A 12,282-nucleotide genomic window follows, 5' to 3' on the forward strand; every position below is an offset into this window, starting at 1 on the left:
TCCTAAATTAGAAGAAGGACAACAAACTAATAAGGAGAAGGTTGTTGTAGTTGATGCGTGGAAGCACTGTTATTTCCTCTACCGAAACTATTTCCACAATGGTCTATACAATTCATTGTATAATGTGTATAGCACTTTGCAAACCAGTAAGGAACTGTGGGAAAGTCTAGACAAGAAGTACCGTACAAGGATGTCGGCTTGAAAAAGTTTGTTAGGGCTCCCGATTGATAGTGTCATCATTCCGGAGACGCTTAATTCGTTCTATCCTGAGAGATAATTGTTCATCAACCTTCGGCATCAATAGAGGGAACAAATTTTCTTAAAGAGACAACTTTTGTTGGGCTCAGATTCTTCATCTTTCTCTGTATACTGACATTTGCTTCTGATATCAAGTTAGTTCATTCTTTAATTTATTGCACTCCACTTGAAGGATTAACTAATATATCTGCTATCATACACGAATTCAAATCTTTCGATGACTTTTCACCCATTGCTTCTAAAACAGCAAGTACTGTAGTTTGTTTCATTGTTGTGAAAAGCTAACTCTGCTAATACCAATCACTGTCCTGTCCCATCCCAAGGCAACTCAATTAGTTGCACGCTTCTAAATCCTAGTGCAAAATTGACAAGGCACGGTAATGCTTTGATGTATGATAAAAACATTGATTTGATTATGTTGTCTTCACCGCTAGATTAACTTCCAGTACCAACCAAACTATGTCCTGATGGCTTGAGCAATCCTTGGCCTTCCATCATCTTCCTTATTCTTGAAGCATCATTCCATCTTCCAGCTTTTGAGTATATATTTGACAATGTCACATAATGACCAGCTTCTTGAGGTTCCAAACTGATCAACTTTTCTGCAGCCAGCTTACCAACACTAACATTCTGGTGCTCCTGGCATGCAGCAAGTAAAGCTCCCCAAATATATTTATCTGGTTCCAGGGGCATTTGGTTAATGAAATGGAAAGCATCTTCGAGTCTACCAGCACGAGCTAGCATGTCAACAACACAAGAAAAGTGTTCCTTCACTGGGGTTAAGCCAAAATCTTTTGTCATTCTGTAGAAGAGTTCAATCCCGTCATCTACAAGTCCTGAATGACTGCAAGCTGAAAGTGCTGAAGAAAACGTCACCAAATCGGGTCTAATGCCTAAATCACTCATTTCTCGCAAAAGCTTCAGAGCAGTTTGGCCAAGTCCATGGATTCCAAATCCTCCAATAATCGTGTTCCATGAAACCAAGTCCCTCGCAACCATGGTGGAAAATGAAGAATATGCATATGCAATACATCCACGGATCGAGTACATATGAATTAGTGCATTATAAACTGGAATCATACAATTGAAATTGGTTTTCCTGACATATGCGTGTATCTGTTTTCCACATCTCAAATCACAAACAGGCAATATAGTAGATATGGTTGTGTGATCAATCTTTACTCCTCTGCCTTGCATTTGTCTGAAACATTCAAGAGCTAAATGTCCCAAACCCATATCAATTAAACCAAAAATCATGGCATTCCACGTAACGACATCAGATTTATCCATTGTATGAAACACATTTTCAGCAGCATTATGTCTCCGGCAACTAGCATACAATGTCAACAAAGCAGCACCAGCAGACTTGTAAAATGCATCTCCAGATATGATTTTGAGACCATAACCATGGATTTCCTTCCCACTTGCTAAAGCCCCCAAAGACCGACAGGACGCAAGGATACCAGAAAGAGCATCAACATCAGGGAAAACCATCCCAGCATTTACCATTTTCCTGAAAATTCCCAAACAAACATCATGCCTCCCAACATTTGAGTAACCTGAGATTAAGGTTGTCCATGAAATAACATTAGGATCCTTAATTTGTTCAAAAACCCTTGAGGCCTCACAACAGAGTCTCATCCTACAATAAGCATCCATCACAGTATTCCAAGTGACAACATCAGGTTCACATCCATCCAATCTCATAAACCCCAACACCTCCACAGCCCTCTCCAGCAACCCATTACACACATACCCAGACATCATCGAATTCCACGAAAAAACATCCCTTTCAGCCATTTCATCAAACACCCGTGCTGCACTCCCAACATCCCCACACTTGAAGTACATGTCCAACATGGAATTGCAAACATGCAAGTTAAACTTCAAACCCAACACAATAACATCTTTGTGCACAACAGCACCAGTTTTCAAGCACGCTGATTGAGCACAAGCCTTCAGCACCTTGGGAAACACATACCCATCTGGCAAAACACCCTTAAACCTCAATTCGGCATAGGTTTCAATGCATTGGTGAGTGAGGCCGTGCCTGGAGTAAAAACCAAGGATTGAAGTGAAGGCGAAGACGTTGGGTTGCGACACTTGGTGGAGCAACAACTGGGCAGAGTGCAGATCGTCGCAATCAGCGTAGATTTGGATTAACTTTGTTGCGAAGAAAGGGTTGCGGTGTGAGCCGTTCACAACTAATTGCTGGTGAACTTGCTTTCCTTGATTGAGAGCTTTTGAAGCAGAGCAAGCTTGCAGCACAGAGTTGAGCTCCGAAGGGAATAGTGACAGAGTTTTTGGGGTTGCAGTGTGTGAGCGTAGCCATGATCCCATCTAATATGGAGCATTCTGTGAATGCGGGAACTGGAATTTTAAGAAATCTCAACTATAATATATTTCATATATTATTAATATTTTATTTATTTTCTTATGCATTTATCATCAATGTTGGGGAATTTAAATATTTTTAAATATATTTAATTTTTTTTTCTTTATCAAATCCAAGCTATGGGTTGGTAAAAGAGAATTTTTTTACCAAATATCAGTGGTAGAATCCGACAAGTACTCGAACCGGGTATAATCCGATTGATGTACCCATTGGCAAACTAAAAAAATAAAAAATAAATAAAAAAGAGAATTCCTTTAGTAAAATCTACATTAAGGGTAAAAATAACATTGTTTTACAGGATACCCAAAAAAAAAAAAAAAAAAAACATTGTTTTACAATGCCGCAAGGTGGATAAATGCCCCCCTTGAAATAATGTTAAAATAATGATTAAATACACATTCCTATTTGTCTATTAGGTAACAACTAGTGACATGCAAATAATTTGTGCATTAGGAACTTATCAAAAAAAAAAAACAATCTTAAAAAATTTGGAGTTCCACATCCACTTTCAGTGATCTTTTTCCTTTTGGTGATTTCAGCACGAACTTTTTGACCAGGAATTATTTAAATCATTTACATTTCAATAATAAGGTTCTTCAGGTGGGTATCTGCAAATAGTACTGTTGGATCTGTCAGCATTGAGTCATAATCTCAGCCCCATCAGGGGTTATTAGGAGGGTGTGTTCAAACTGCGCTGAAAGACTTCCATCTTCGGTTACAATTGTCCAATTGTCATTCCACATAACAGGATTGATGCTGCCCATAGTCAGCATCGGTTCTGTAAAAATAAACAAGGTAGAGAAAATTAAAGTTATTATTATATATTATTAGCATTGCAGTTTTTTATGCTAAAACGAGTCGAAAGGATAGTTGTTACATGCACACAGCGTCATGAATGTCTCGAACTTTATATGTATTCCTGTATTACTAGTTAGGTGGTGAATTCCACGATTTGTTTATATTTAATACATATTTTAAATTATCATTTAATAAACTTTAAAAAATTAATAATAATAATAATAAATTTGAACTTATAGTTTCTCAATTTCCACCTTTTCAAGTTATAGCCCAAATTCAGCAACACCTAAAACTAATACCGATGGAAATATAAAACTTACAAGCCCCTCCCCACCTCTTGCTTAACTGTGTTTCATTTGTAAGTTAAATATACTAAGCCCAGTTAGAATAAAGGGCAAAGACAGGTACAGTTTCCAGCTCCACATCTACAAATCTTAAGCACGAAAGTTCAAGAACAATAAACTAAATTACCAATTGTGAAGGTTTGATTTAGCATCATCCGTCCACCTTCATTGTTTCCTGAAGATAATAATAGATGTTACTAAGACACTAGTGATTAAACATAAGCAGAATAAAATATTTAGGACAGGCAACAGATAAAGCATATTGGGGGGTTGAGAAAAATAATTGTTTAGTCGTTTACCCTCGTGTCTTCTCATCACCATTTATGGACGTTTTTTGCCATGTTTTCATCCTAGCTAACAATGCATTAAATGTTCTATCAAACCTTTCCTGGGTGCGCTGGCTTTTCCTATCCACGGTGACGCACATAATAAGATAAAATCTAGAACTAATTAAATTTTAATATTATCTAGCGTTTGATATAATATTACATAAGATAATGTATTATATGAGATAATATCATCCATATTTGATAATATACTATATAATACTACATAGAATAAAAATAAATATTTTTGATAAAAATACCCTTTAATAAAGAATTTATATAATTCTTCCAAATATGTCATATAATATTAATTTTTACAAAAATCTATTGATGAATGTGTCCAAAAAATATATTAATTTTTATAAAAATAAAAATCTCCAATATTTTAAAAATTAATATATTGAAAATTTATTTTTTATTTTAATGTATTAATATATTAAAATAATATATTAATTCTTGAAAATTGCACTGATTAATGATGTTAATACATTAATCTCTTATCAGGCCTAATCACACCCCCTTAGGCTTGATTAAGTTATAAATCATTTGATGTATTAAAAAATTCTGCTGTATAAGTTTTATACTAAACAACTAAAAATGTCATAACATATAGTATAAACTTATTCGGTCTTATACATCACACCAAATAGACCATGGAAATTAACATGGGTCTTTTGTTGGGAAAATTTCACGTGTTTCAGAAATGGAAGAAGTATGAAAAGAAAAAAAAAGTTACCTCAAAGCAGAATTTTGAAGACTATATTTTCTGTTCAAATTTTCCATTACCAGTTTATTGCTTTAACTGAATTTTAGTTCTATATAATATTATTAACTATTGAGAAATAATTTTTTAATGTTGTACGAAATAATATTTATTTCCTTTTTATGTTTTATAAATAGATATGTAATTACATTGTATACTTCCCTTTCCTTGAAACATACACACTCATAACTACATAACTATGTATACTTGTCAATGAAAGAAAAATCCTATTTAAGTATGGACGAAAATAAACTCTATATTTCTCCATCTCTCCCTCTCCCTCTCTCTCTCTATATTAATCAACTCTGCCATCCATATCTTTGTGCTCTTTTAGACCCTTTATCAACATTTCTATCTTTTTTAATATTAGAAACATTTCATTATTCCAAACTGACTTATTAAATACATCTGTCAACTTGGAATACTATTTAATAAAATCCTAAATTTAAATGTAACTTCTAAAATATAAAATGATAATCCGTTTCAAAATTAACACAAACAAATATTGATATAAATATGCCGTAAACTGTAAAAGTATTGCCTAAGCTCGTCAATGCAGAGTTTCATTGCTAGAATATAATTAATTAATGTGAAGCAAATAATGACAGAAGTACAAAGTTTAGGATAATTACTGCAATGAATAATAACTGGATCAGCATGAAAAACACGTCCCACTCCATGGCCAACAAACTCACGTACAACACCATAATGATATTTATCTGCATTATCACTTTTAAAAAAGAGAAAAAACATCAATTATGAATCAGCATATAATCAAGAAACGAAATTCATTAATCAAAGTCTTCGACTACTAATATATTAACCCCCCCTGTTCTGCATTGGAGCATTTGGCCCTTATATAGCCCATTCTCCACCCTTCATTATAGGACAAAATGTCCCTATCACAAAATATCTCCGTGCTCTCACAAAATAATCACCTCTCATCGCAGAAGATACGATTCCCCCCATCCTTCCACTCACTTGCAGAATCATTCATGCCACCTCACATCTTCTACAATACTACACAACCACCTATATAACACATATACCTGCTCCATTGCAAGGACCTTTTGGCTATTTACATGTTGCACGCCCCATACTCTCCTTAAGCACTTGAGCACTCTGCAGGTGACCACATTTCACCCTTCCTCCACAGTATACAGGGCGAAATCCACCATCTTCTACCTTAGACTGATTACAACAGAGCTCTGGTTCTCTCCATTTTAGTAACTGTAGCTCAGTTGACACATTAACTCATCGGACCATCTACCCAGGCTGAACACTTCAGTACAACATCCCCCCCCTACCCGGGCCCGGGCCAGGGCCCCCCAAACAAAAACAAAAACAAAAATTCAACTGTTTTAATACAAAAGGTAGGTATTTCTTAGAAACTGGTTTTTAAGAAAGAAGACAGGAGGATGGGAAGATATATACGAATCATAGGAATTTACATATATTGTGCATTTATTTCCGATCCCATTTTTCTAAATCCTCCCAAACGCAGCTTAAGCATCAAGCATTTTATAACACCTCAAAAGGCCCCTTCATCAAATAGAATAGATATGTATAATGGCTGTTTTGGTGCCTGAAGTGTTCATTGTTGACTAAATGTATAAAGGCCTTACAGGTCGTGAGTATAGAGCAATCAATTTCTGTGCATGAAATAATATCTAAAACAAAAGTTTGTTGCAGTATAGTTGGGTTAGTTGATAAATTAGTTTAGGTAGCTAGTGATTAGTTAGTAGTTAGTTACTCTCTCTACTATATATAAGCCATGCATTAAGTTTATATCACATACCATTCCCCATTTTATCATTTTCAGATTTCTATTCTCACATTCTCTCAATTTTCTCTTTGGCTCTAGCCATGTTTGTCAGCAAAGTCACATAGATTTTTTTGTGTTAGCAGACCCCCCAAAAAAGGTGTATGTTAGAAGAAATAAGAATAGGAGGACGAATCTTGACGCATTTGTACATTTGCTTTTTGTGACTAGAAGGTCATGGATTCGAGTCTAAGAAACAATCTTTTTGCAAAAATGATACGGTAAAGCTGCATATAATTGACCTTAATACATGCTCTCGCAAAGTTGGGGAACCTTTATGCAATGAGGTATACCCTTTTTATTTAGAAGGAACAAGAATGAGAGCAGAGGAATAGAAGTAAGACAGAGTTATGCAGACAACTGTATCAACATTCAACAATTAGTTAGTTAGTTAGAGAGGGACAAATAGAAATGTCTGGGCATAAATAATAGGAAGAAAACAATAGACAGAAGTTTTTGGCTTTGGAGTAGAGGATGGCAAGGAGGGCCGGGACTCTTGAATTTTCTGGAGTTGTGTGAGATACTTCTTTGTTATCCTTCTTTTCCATCTTCCCTCTTGATTCAAATTCCGGGAGAAGAGTGACATTCAATAAAAGTCAATCTCTTTGCTATCTATTCATTACCTTTTCTGGTCCAGTTCCTATTATATATTTATATTGCCAGAAAGTTTCGGCAGCATAGGGAAAAAGGGGGAACAACAGAAGAACAAAGAATAGAAACTTCTTACTGAATTGTTTTTCCAATTTTCTTGAACTCCACACCCGGTGCACATATTGATATTGCTTTATCTAGGCATTCTTTAGTTACCTGTATTAATACCAAACAACCCACCCATATAAGCATAACCAAACGAAGAATATCTCAACAAGCAACCACTTATCAAAATCAAGCCACGTAAGAGACTTATAGAACACTATCAACTGGAAGCAAAGCTGTTGCAATATCTGCTCTGATTTAGAGAGATACGCAGCTATATCTTCTCCAACTTAAGTGATATTGTTGCAAACATTCCCTATTAATTTTTTGCTTATTTTCCTGTATATTGTAGATTCCTTTCCTTATTTACATTAATCAACAACCATTAATTTGGTAGAGATCTTTCACCTTAATTGTAATAATCAATTCTCCTTTAATTAAGGTATAATGTCTGGCTAATTTGCAAAACTTTGGAAATAAAATCCTAAAATAACAGTTAAGTGATATAGCTAGCAGGTGTTTTTCAGCTTCTCATTCATTTACAAAGTAAATATAAGAAATCTGTTTTCTTAGCACAGCTGCTAGAACTTCAAAACAATACTTTATATAACCAACAGAGTCCATATATAAGGTCTTAATAACATCATTTCATCGGCTAAAAATGACAGGATTTAAGGGCATGTCATTGGCAGTCCTTTCTTTTAAGAATGAATGCTGCCAATGCAGGCAACAATAAGGTTTCTGGGCCTTCCAAAATCAAGAATCAAAATTTATTAGCCAACCAGCAAGCTTCAGCCCATGATTTGGGCATAATGTTATGCTTAGTAATTTAGAATGATAAATTTAAGCAGGTTTATAACAAAAAATTATATAACCGAGACAAAGCGTACTATGTAGCAAATTATGATTCTTATATAGTTAACAGTTTAAGTTATGGATTCAAGTATATTTCTATTTTCCAAGTGGCTCAGTTTTATTATCACTATACTATCATAGTTCGAACCTAATGAAAACCTGATAAGGAATGTAATTTATGGATATAAATGAATTAGATCCTAACCCCAAACTACCTTTACCATTGAATAAACATTGTTAGAGATGTTTATATAAAGCTACTCATGTGTCTTCATTTAATAGCTTAAGTTTTTGGGAAAGTCGGTTTATGACACAGTATCAGTTACTGGGACCAAGTGGTCTAGAGTTTTCACCCTTAACTCCCCTATTCTTCTAATAAACAGTTGAATTTCAATGCAAGTAGGTGGGTATGTGCCACACTTTAAGCCCGGAAGACTCTTGCGTGAAGGGACATGTTAAAAGTATTAATATAAAAACATTTATGTGTCTCCATCTAATAGCTTTTGTTTTTGAGAGAGTTGTTTCATTACAAACATAATCGTTATGCACCAAAGGACTTCAAATAAAATCCATAACTCACCTAGAGTAGGGCTCTATATCTGATAATGACTAAACTTCACTCATCAGTCTATAGTCTACACAGACTATTACTAAAACAATAGTGTTTCCTGTTTACTTTGTTGGTTATGGAATTCTTGATTGTATTGTTTAAGTTCTTTCCCTTAGGTAGTTAAAATTTTTACCAAACCTATCAACTTTCCCAATGAAAATGTAATTGTAAAGAACCAATTCAACCCAAAAGCTCAAGCTGTTGGGTGAGGTTAAATTAATGATTTTATATATCTCAACACGCTCCCTCACACGAGAGCCCACTGGGCTTGAAGGGTGAACAATGCACAGGCCCACCTACCTGTGCGAAGAAAGAAATTCCACTAGAAAGAAAGTGGGGGGCAGTGAGGATTAAACCCGGTACACCAAGGCTCTGATACCATGTAAAGAACCAATTGAACCCAAAAGCTTAAGCTGTTGGGTGAGGTTAAATTAATGATTTTATATATCTCAACAGTAATCAAATGATTCTCATGTCCAAAAGATCATCTTCCACTAAATCCTGACAACTTTTAAGGCTAGACATCAGGTAAATGGATATCTGGCTCGACAGCATGTAATTGGATATTTTGCAGATATAAATGTTCCAAACTGGTACCTGAACTAGGCTTCTGGCTTCATCATCAACATCTCCACAAAAGAACATTGCCGATGTGTCACCATGAAAACCCTACAACTCATTCTCATATACTCAGTCACCAAAATGAAGCTTATGATTTCATAAATATTGAAAAAAAAAATATAAAAATTGAAGGGGAAACAGCTGATTTAATACAACATACTCAAGCAATAAGATCAACATCAACATCACCTACATCCCAAACTAGTTGGGGTCAGCGGTCAATGAACACCAATAAAAAAACAAGGACAGATTGAGGGAAAACATGCTTGATGAAATAAAGTTCAAAGGAAAATCAATGCAACCAAGTGAAAAGCACTTTTTTGAAACAGAATTATACATTCCTGACAAATAAAATCTCCACGGCCCTCCCAAAACAATAACAACACATTGCGAACAGAATGTCAATGTTGATCACATCATCAAGATGGCATAAAGCCATAAACAATAAATTTTAGCAATGGGCCCGGCAAAGTTCAGGGTAAATACAATTCCATGTTTATCCCACTCCCATCTCTAACAAAGTAAAAAAGAGAAAATTCTTACATTTAGATACACAGTAACATCAATGTTGATTATATCACCTTCCTGCAAGTTAAAGAAAGAGTCAATACTTTTTTCACAAAGGATTACTAATTTCAAGTAGAACTTGCAGACGAGGACCTCAAGTACACGGGAATCTGGTATTCCATGGCAAATGCAATCATTCACAGATGTGCAAACACTTTTTGGAAAACCACCATAGCCAAGTGGAGAAGGGTACGCACCATTATCAACAATCATTTGGTGAACTGCTTGGTCAATTTCATCTGTTGTTATGCCTGGCTGCCGACAGACGTTATAACCATTAACCAGCATAAAACAATTTTTTTTTTTTTTTTTAGGATAAAGTCATAAAACAAGAAATAAATCTCTGTAGTCATATAAGTTCATTAACATTTTATATTAAATTATAAAAATCCTACTCATTAAATGACAATTATCGCAGCAACTATGCAAGGTCTTGCACTAGCCTAGCCAAAAATAAAAACCTAGAGCGTTTGTTAGCTACTTTGGACTTGTGATCCTCATAATCTGAGCAAAAGGCAAAGCTGGGGACAAGAAGGGCACTTAATCAACCCAGAGGTATTAATAAGTTGCTTATGCAGCCTAAATTTTATGTAGTTAACAAATGAAAATGGGCGATTGACTAGCAAAGAAGATAAAAAGATCTTACCTTGACTAAGTTGCCTGCATATTGAAGAACTTCAGCTGCAAGCTTTCCAGAAGCTCTCATGCATATTATCCCCTGCTCGTCATGCACTTGAGGACCACTCACAATTCCCGGCGGTGCCTTGGATTTCACATATGCAGGCCTTGGTATGTTTTCAGGCACTGGTCGAGGCGGAGAAACTTTTCCAGGCCTCAGACGTTTACGCTTGCTGTTTTGCAATTCATTTAAATTTCTGCAAAGCCGTTATGTAAAACATTTACCAAGAAGGTGCACATATATTGTGCTAGCTGATAGCATTGTAAGAGATACAATATTCCCTCAGCTGCTGAATTATATAGTTACTTTAAGCTTTTAAATCTACAGCAGCAATAATAATAATAATAATAATAATAATAATAATATAGTAGTGCTCCAAGCTTTTGAGATAACCAAGATGATATCAGAACATTGATTCCTTCGGCACTGATTCTATACAGTTAGTGTAACAACCAACTTCATTACATTGCCACTTAAAGTCAGGTAATGACTGTTGCTACTCCATAGCAACATCATAAAATATATTTGAGCAAATACCATGGCCAAGTGAGATTACTGACACATCAAGCATAGCAATGACAAAAAAGCTTAATGCCCGCATCAATAAACTCCTTTGACAATATAAACTAAGCAATAAATACTGATTCTACGTACATATGCAGAATATTGAGTAGCATACCTTCTGTTAAATAAGAGATTTGTCAAGCCAGAGAGAGTTCTCGATAACTGCATTGAAACATGCTTCCTTCCTATTACCGAAAATAAATCAATTAAAAATAACATATAATATTATGTAAACCCTAAATGCTGATAGTCTCAAAACCAGAATGGCCAAAAACATAAATAAAATAAAAAAAATAAAACTCAACAATTATATGATTAATTATTTGTATTATTTTGTATCATAATGAGTAAAAGTGCTCCAAAACGAGCAATCTCATCAACTTATATGGTGCTTTTAGCAGAATTATGTCTCCAAACATCTTGAGCAGAATTAGAAAAGCGTTTTCCTTCACACGAAAAGAGAGGAACCTGCGTTGTAACGGAACAACTGAGGAAGGAGCTGTCGTTGCTGCCTTGAGTGTAGAAGGGGACTTCCCACGAAAGAAGAGAAGAACTCGGGTTGAAGTTGCAGACACGCAGCACCCACCATTGTTGCTTCTACCAGTGTTGGATGTGCCTAGGCTACTGCTTTTCTACGCCCTCCACGTCATTTTATCGTATTCATTCGTATGTATTTTTTTTATGGAATAAGATATTTTGTATACTCTATTTATTCATCTACAATATATTATATCAAAATCTCAACTAACATTTATTTTTTATTTTTTTATCTTAAAATTTTAATCTAAAAAAATTTGAAAATAAGTAGATAAAATAGGTATAAAAAAAACATAATATCTTATTTATGTATTTATTGATATAATTAGTTTAAAAATACTAACCTTAAACAACTTATTTAATCTACAACACAGAAATATATCTATTAGTCTTTGCACAGTCATTCGGTCAATTCACATAAAGATAAGAGTAAAGTCTTTTTTGGTC

The 12,282-nt window shown here is 34.8% G+C and overlaps 2 protein-coding genes across 5 annotated transcripts; both read right to left on the reverse strand.

The window, feature by feature from the left end:
* Positions 1 to 402: 402 nt before the first annotated feature.
* On the reverse strand, positions 403 to 2,598 carry LOC133296064 (pentatricopeptide repeat-containing protein At5g39350-like). Its single transcript, XM_061495018.1, has one exon. The coding sequence runs from the start codon at positions 2,596 to 2,598 to the stop codon at positions 694 to 696; it is 1,905 nt and encodes a 634-aa protein (XP_061351002.1). The 3' UTR covers positions 403 to 693.
* A 319-nt stretch (positions 2,599 to 2,917) lies between these two features.
* LOC133296063 (methionine aminopeptidase 1D, chloroplastic/mitochondrial-like) lies at positions 2,918 to 11,904 on the reverse strand. Of its 4 annotated transcripts, none has more exons than XM_061495014.1 (10): positions 11,767 to 11,904; positions 11,414 to 11,483; positions 10,702 to 10,906; positions 10,149 to 10,310; positions 10,032 to 10,073; positions 9,465 to 9,536; positions 7,434 to 7,513; positions 5,517 to 5,614; positions 3,923 to 3,970; positions 2,918 to 3,431 (listed from the first exon to the last, which is right to left on the reverse strand). In XM_061495014.1, exons 1-10 carry the CDS (start codon positions 11,885 to 11,887, stop codon positions 3,286 to 3,288), a joined length of 1,044 nt encoding a protein of 347 aa, XP_061350998.1. In that variant the 5' UTR covers positions 11,888 to 11,904; the 3' UTR covers positions 2,918 to 3,285. The 4 variants fall into 4 exon arrangements, with proteins under 4 accessions (XP_061350998.1, XP_061350997.1, XP_061350999.1 ...); XM_061495013.1 differs by having other exon boundaries at positions 10,702 to 10,930; XM_061495015.1 differs by lacking the exon at positions 10,149 to 10,310 and having other exon boundaries at positions 10,702 to 10,930.
* Positions 11,905 to 12,282: the final 378 nt, after the last annotated feature.

This window comes from Gastrolobium bilobum, unplaced genomic scaffold, assembly GCF_033153095.1.
Source record: "Gastrolobium bilobum isolate Gb01-03AN ecotype WA unplaced genomic scaffold, APGP_CSIRO_Gbil_v1 utg45331, whole genome shotgun sequence".
NCBI classification, from domain to species: domain Eukaryota; kingdom Viridiplantae; phylum Streptophyta; class Magnoliopsida; order Fabales; family Fabaceae; genus Gastrolobium; species Gastrolobium bilobum.

Bases quoted from the DNA above. Each gene is read 5' to 3' on its own strand.
- LOC133296064 (XM_061495018.1), bottom strand. From the start codon at position 2,598: ATGGGATCATGGCTACGCTCACACACTGCAACCCCAAAAACTCTGTCA.
- LOC133296063 (XM_061495013.1), bottom strand. From the start codon at position 11,887: ATGGTGGGTGCTGCGTGTCTGCAACTTCAACCCGAGTTCTTCTCTTCT. The intron at 10,074-10,148 runs GTCCTCGTCTGC...TTTAACTTGCAG, and splicing joins CAGATTCCCGTGTACTTGAG to GAAGGTGATATAATCAACAT. The intron at 3,432-3,922 runs GTAATTTAGTTT...TTATTTTTACAG, and splicing joins AAATCAAACCTTCACAATTG to AACCGATGCTGACTATGGGC.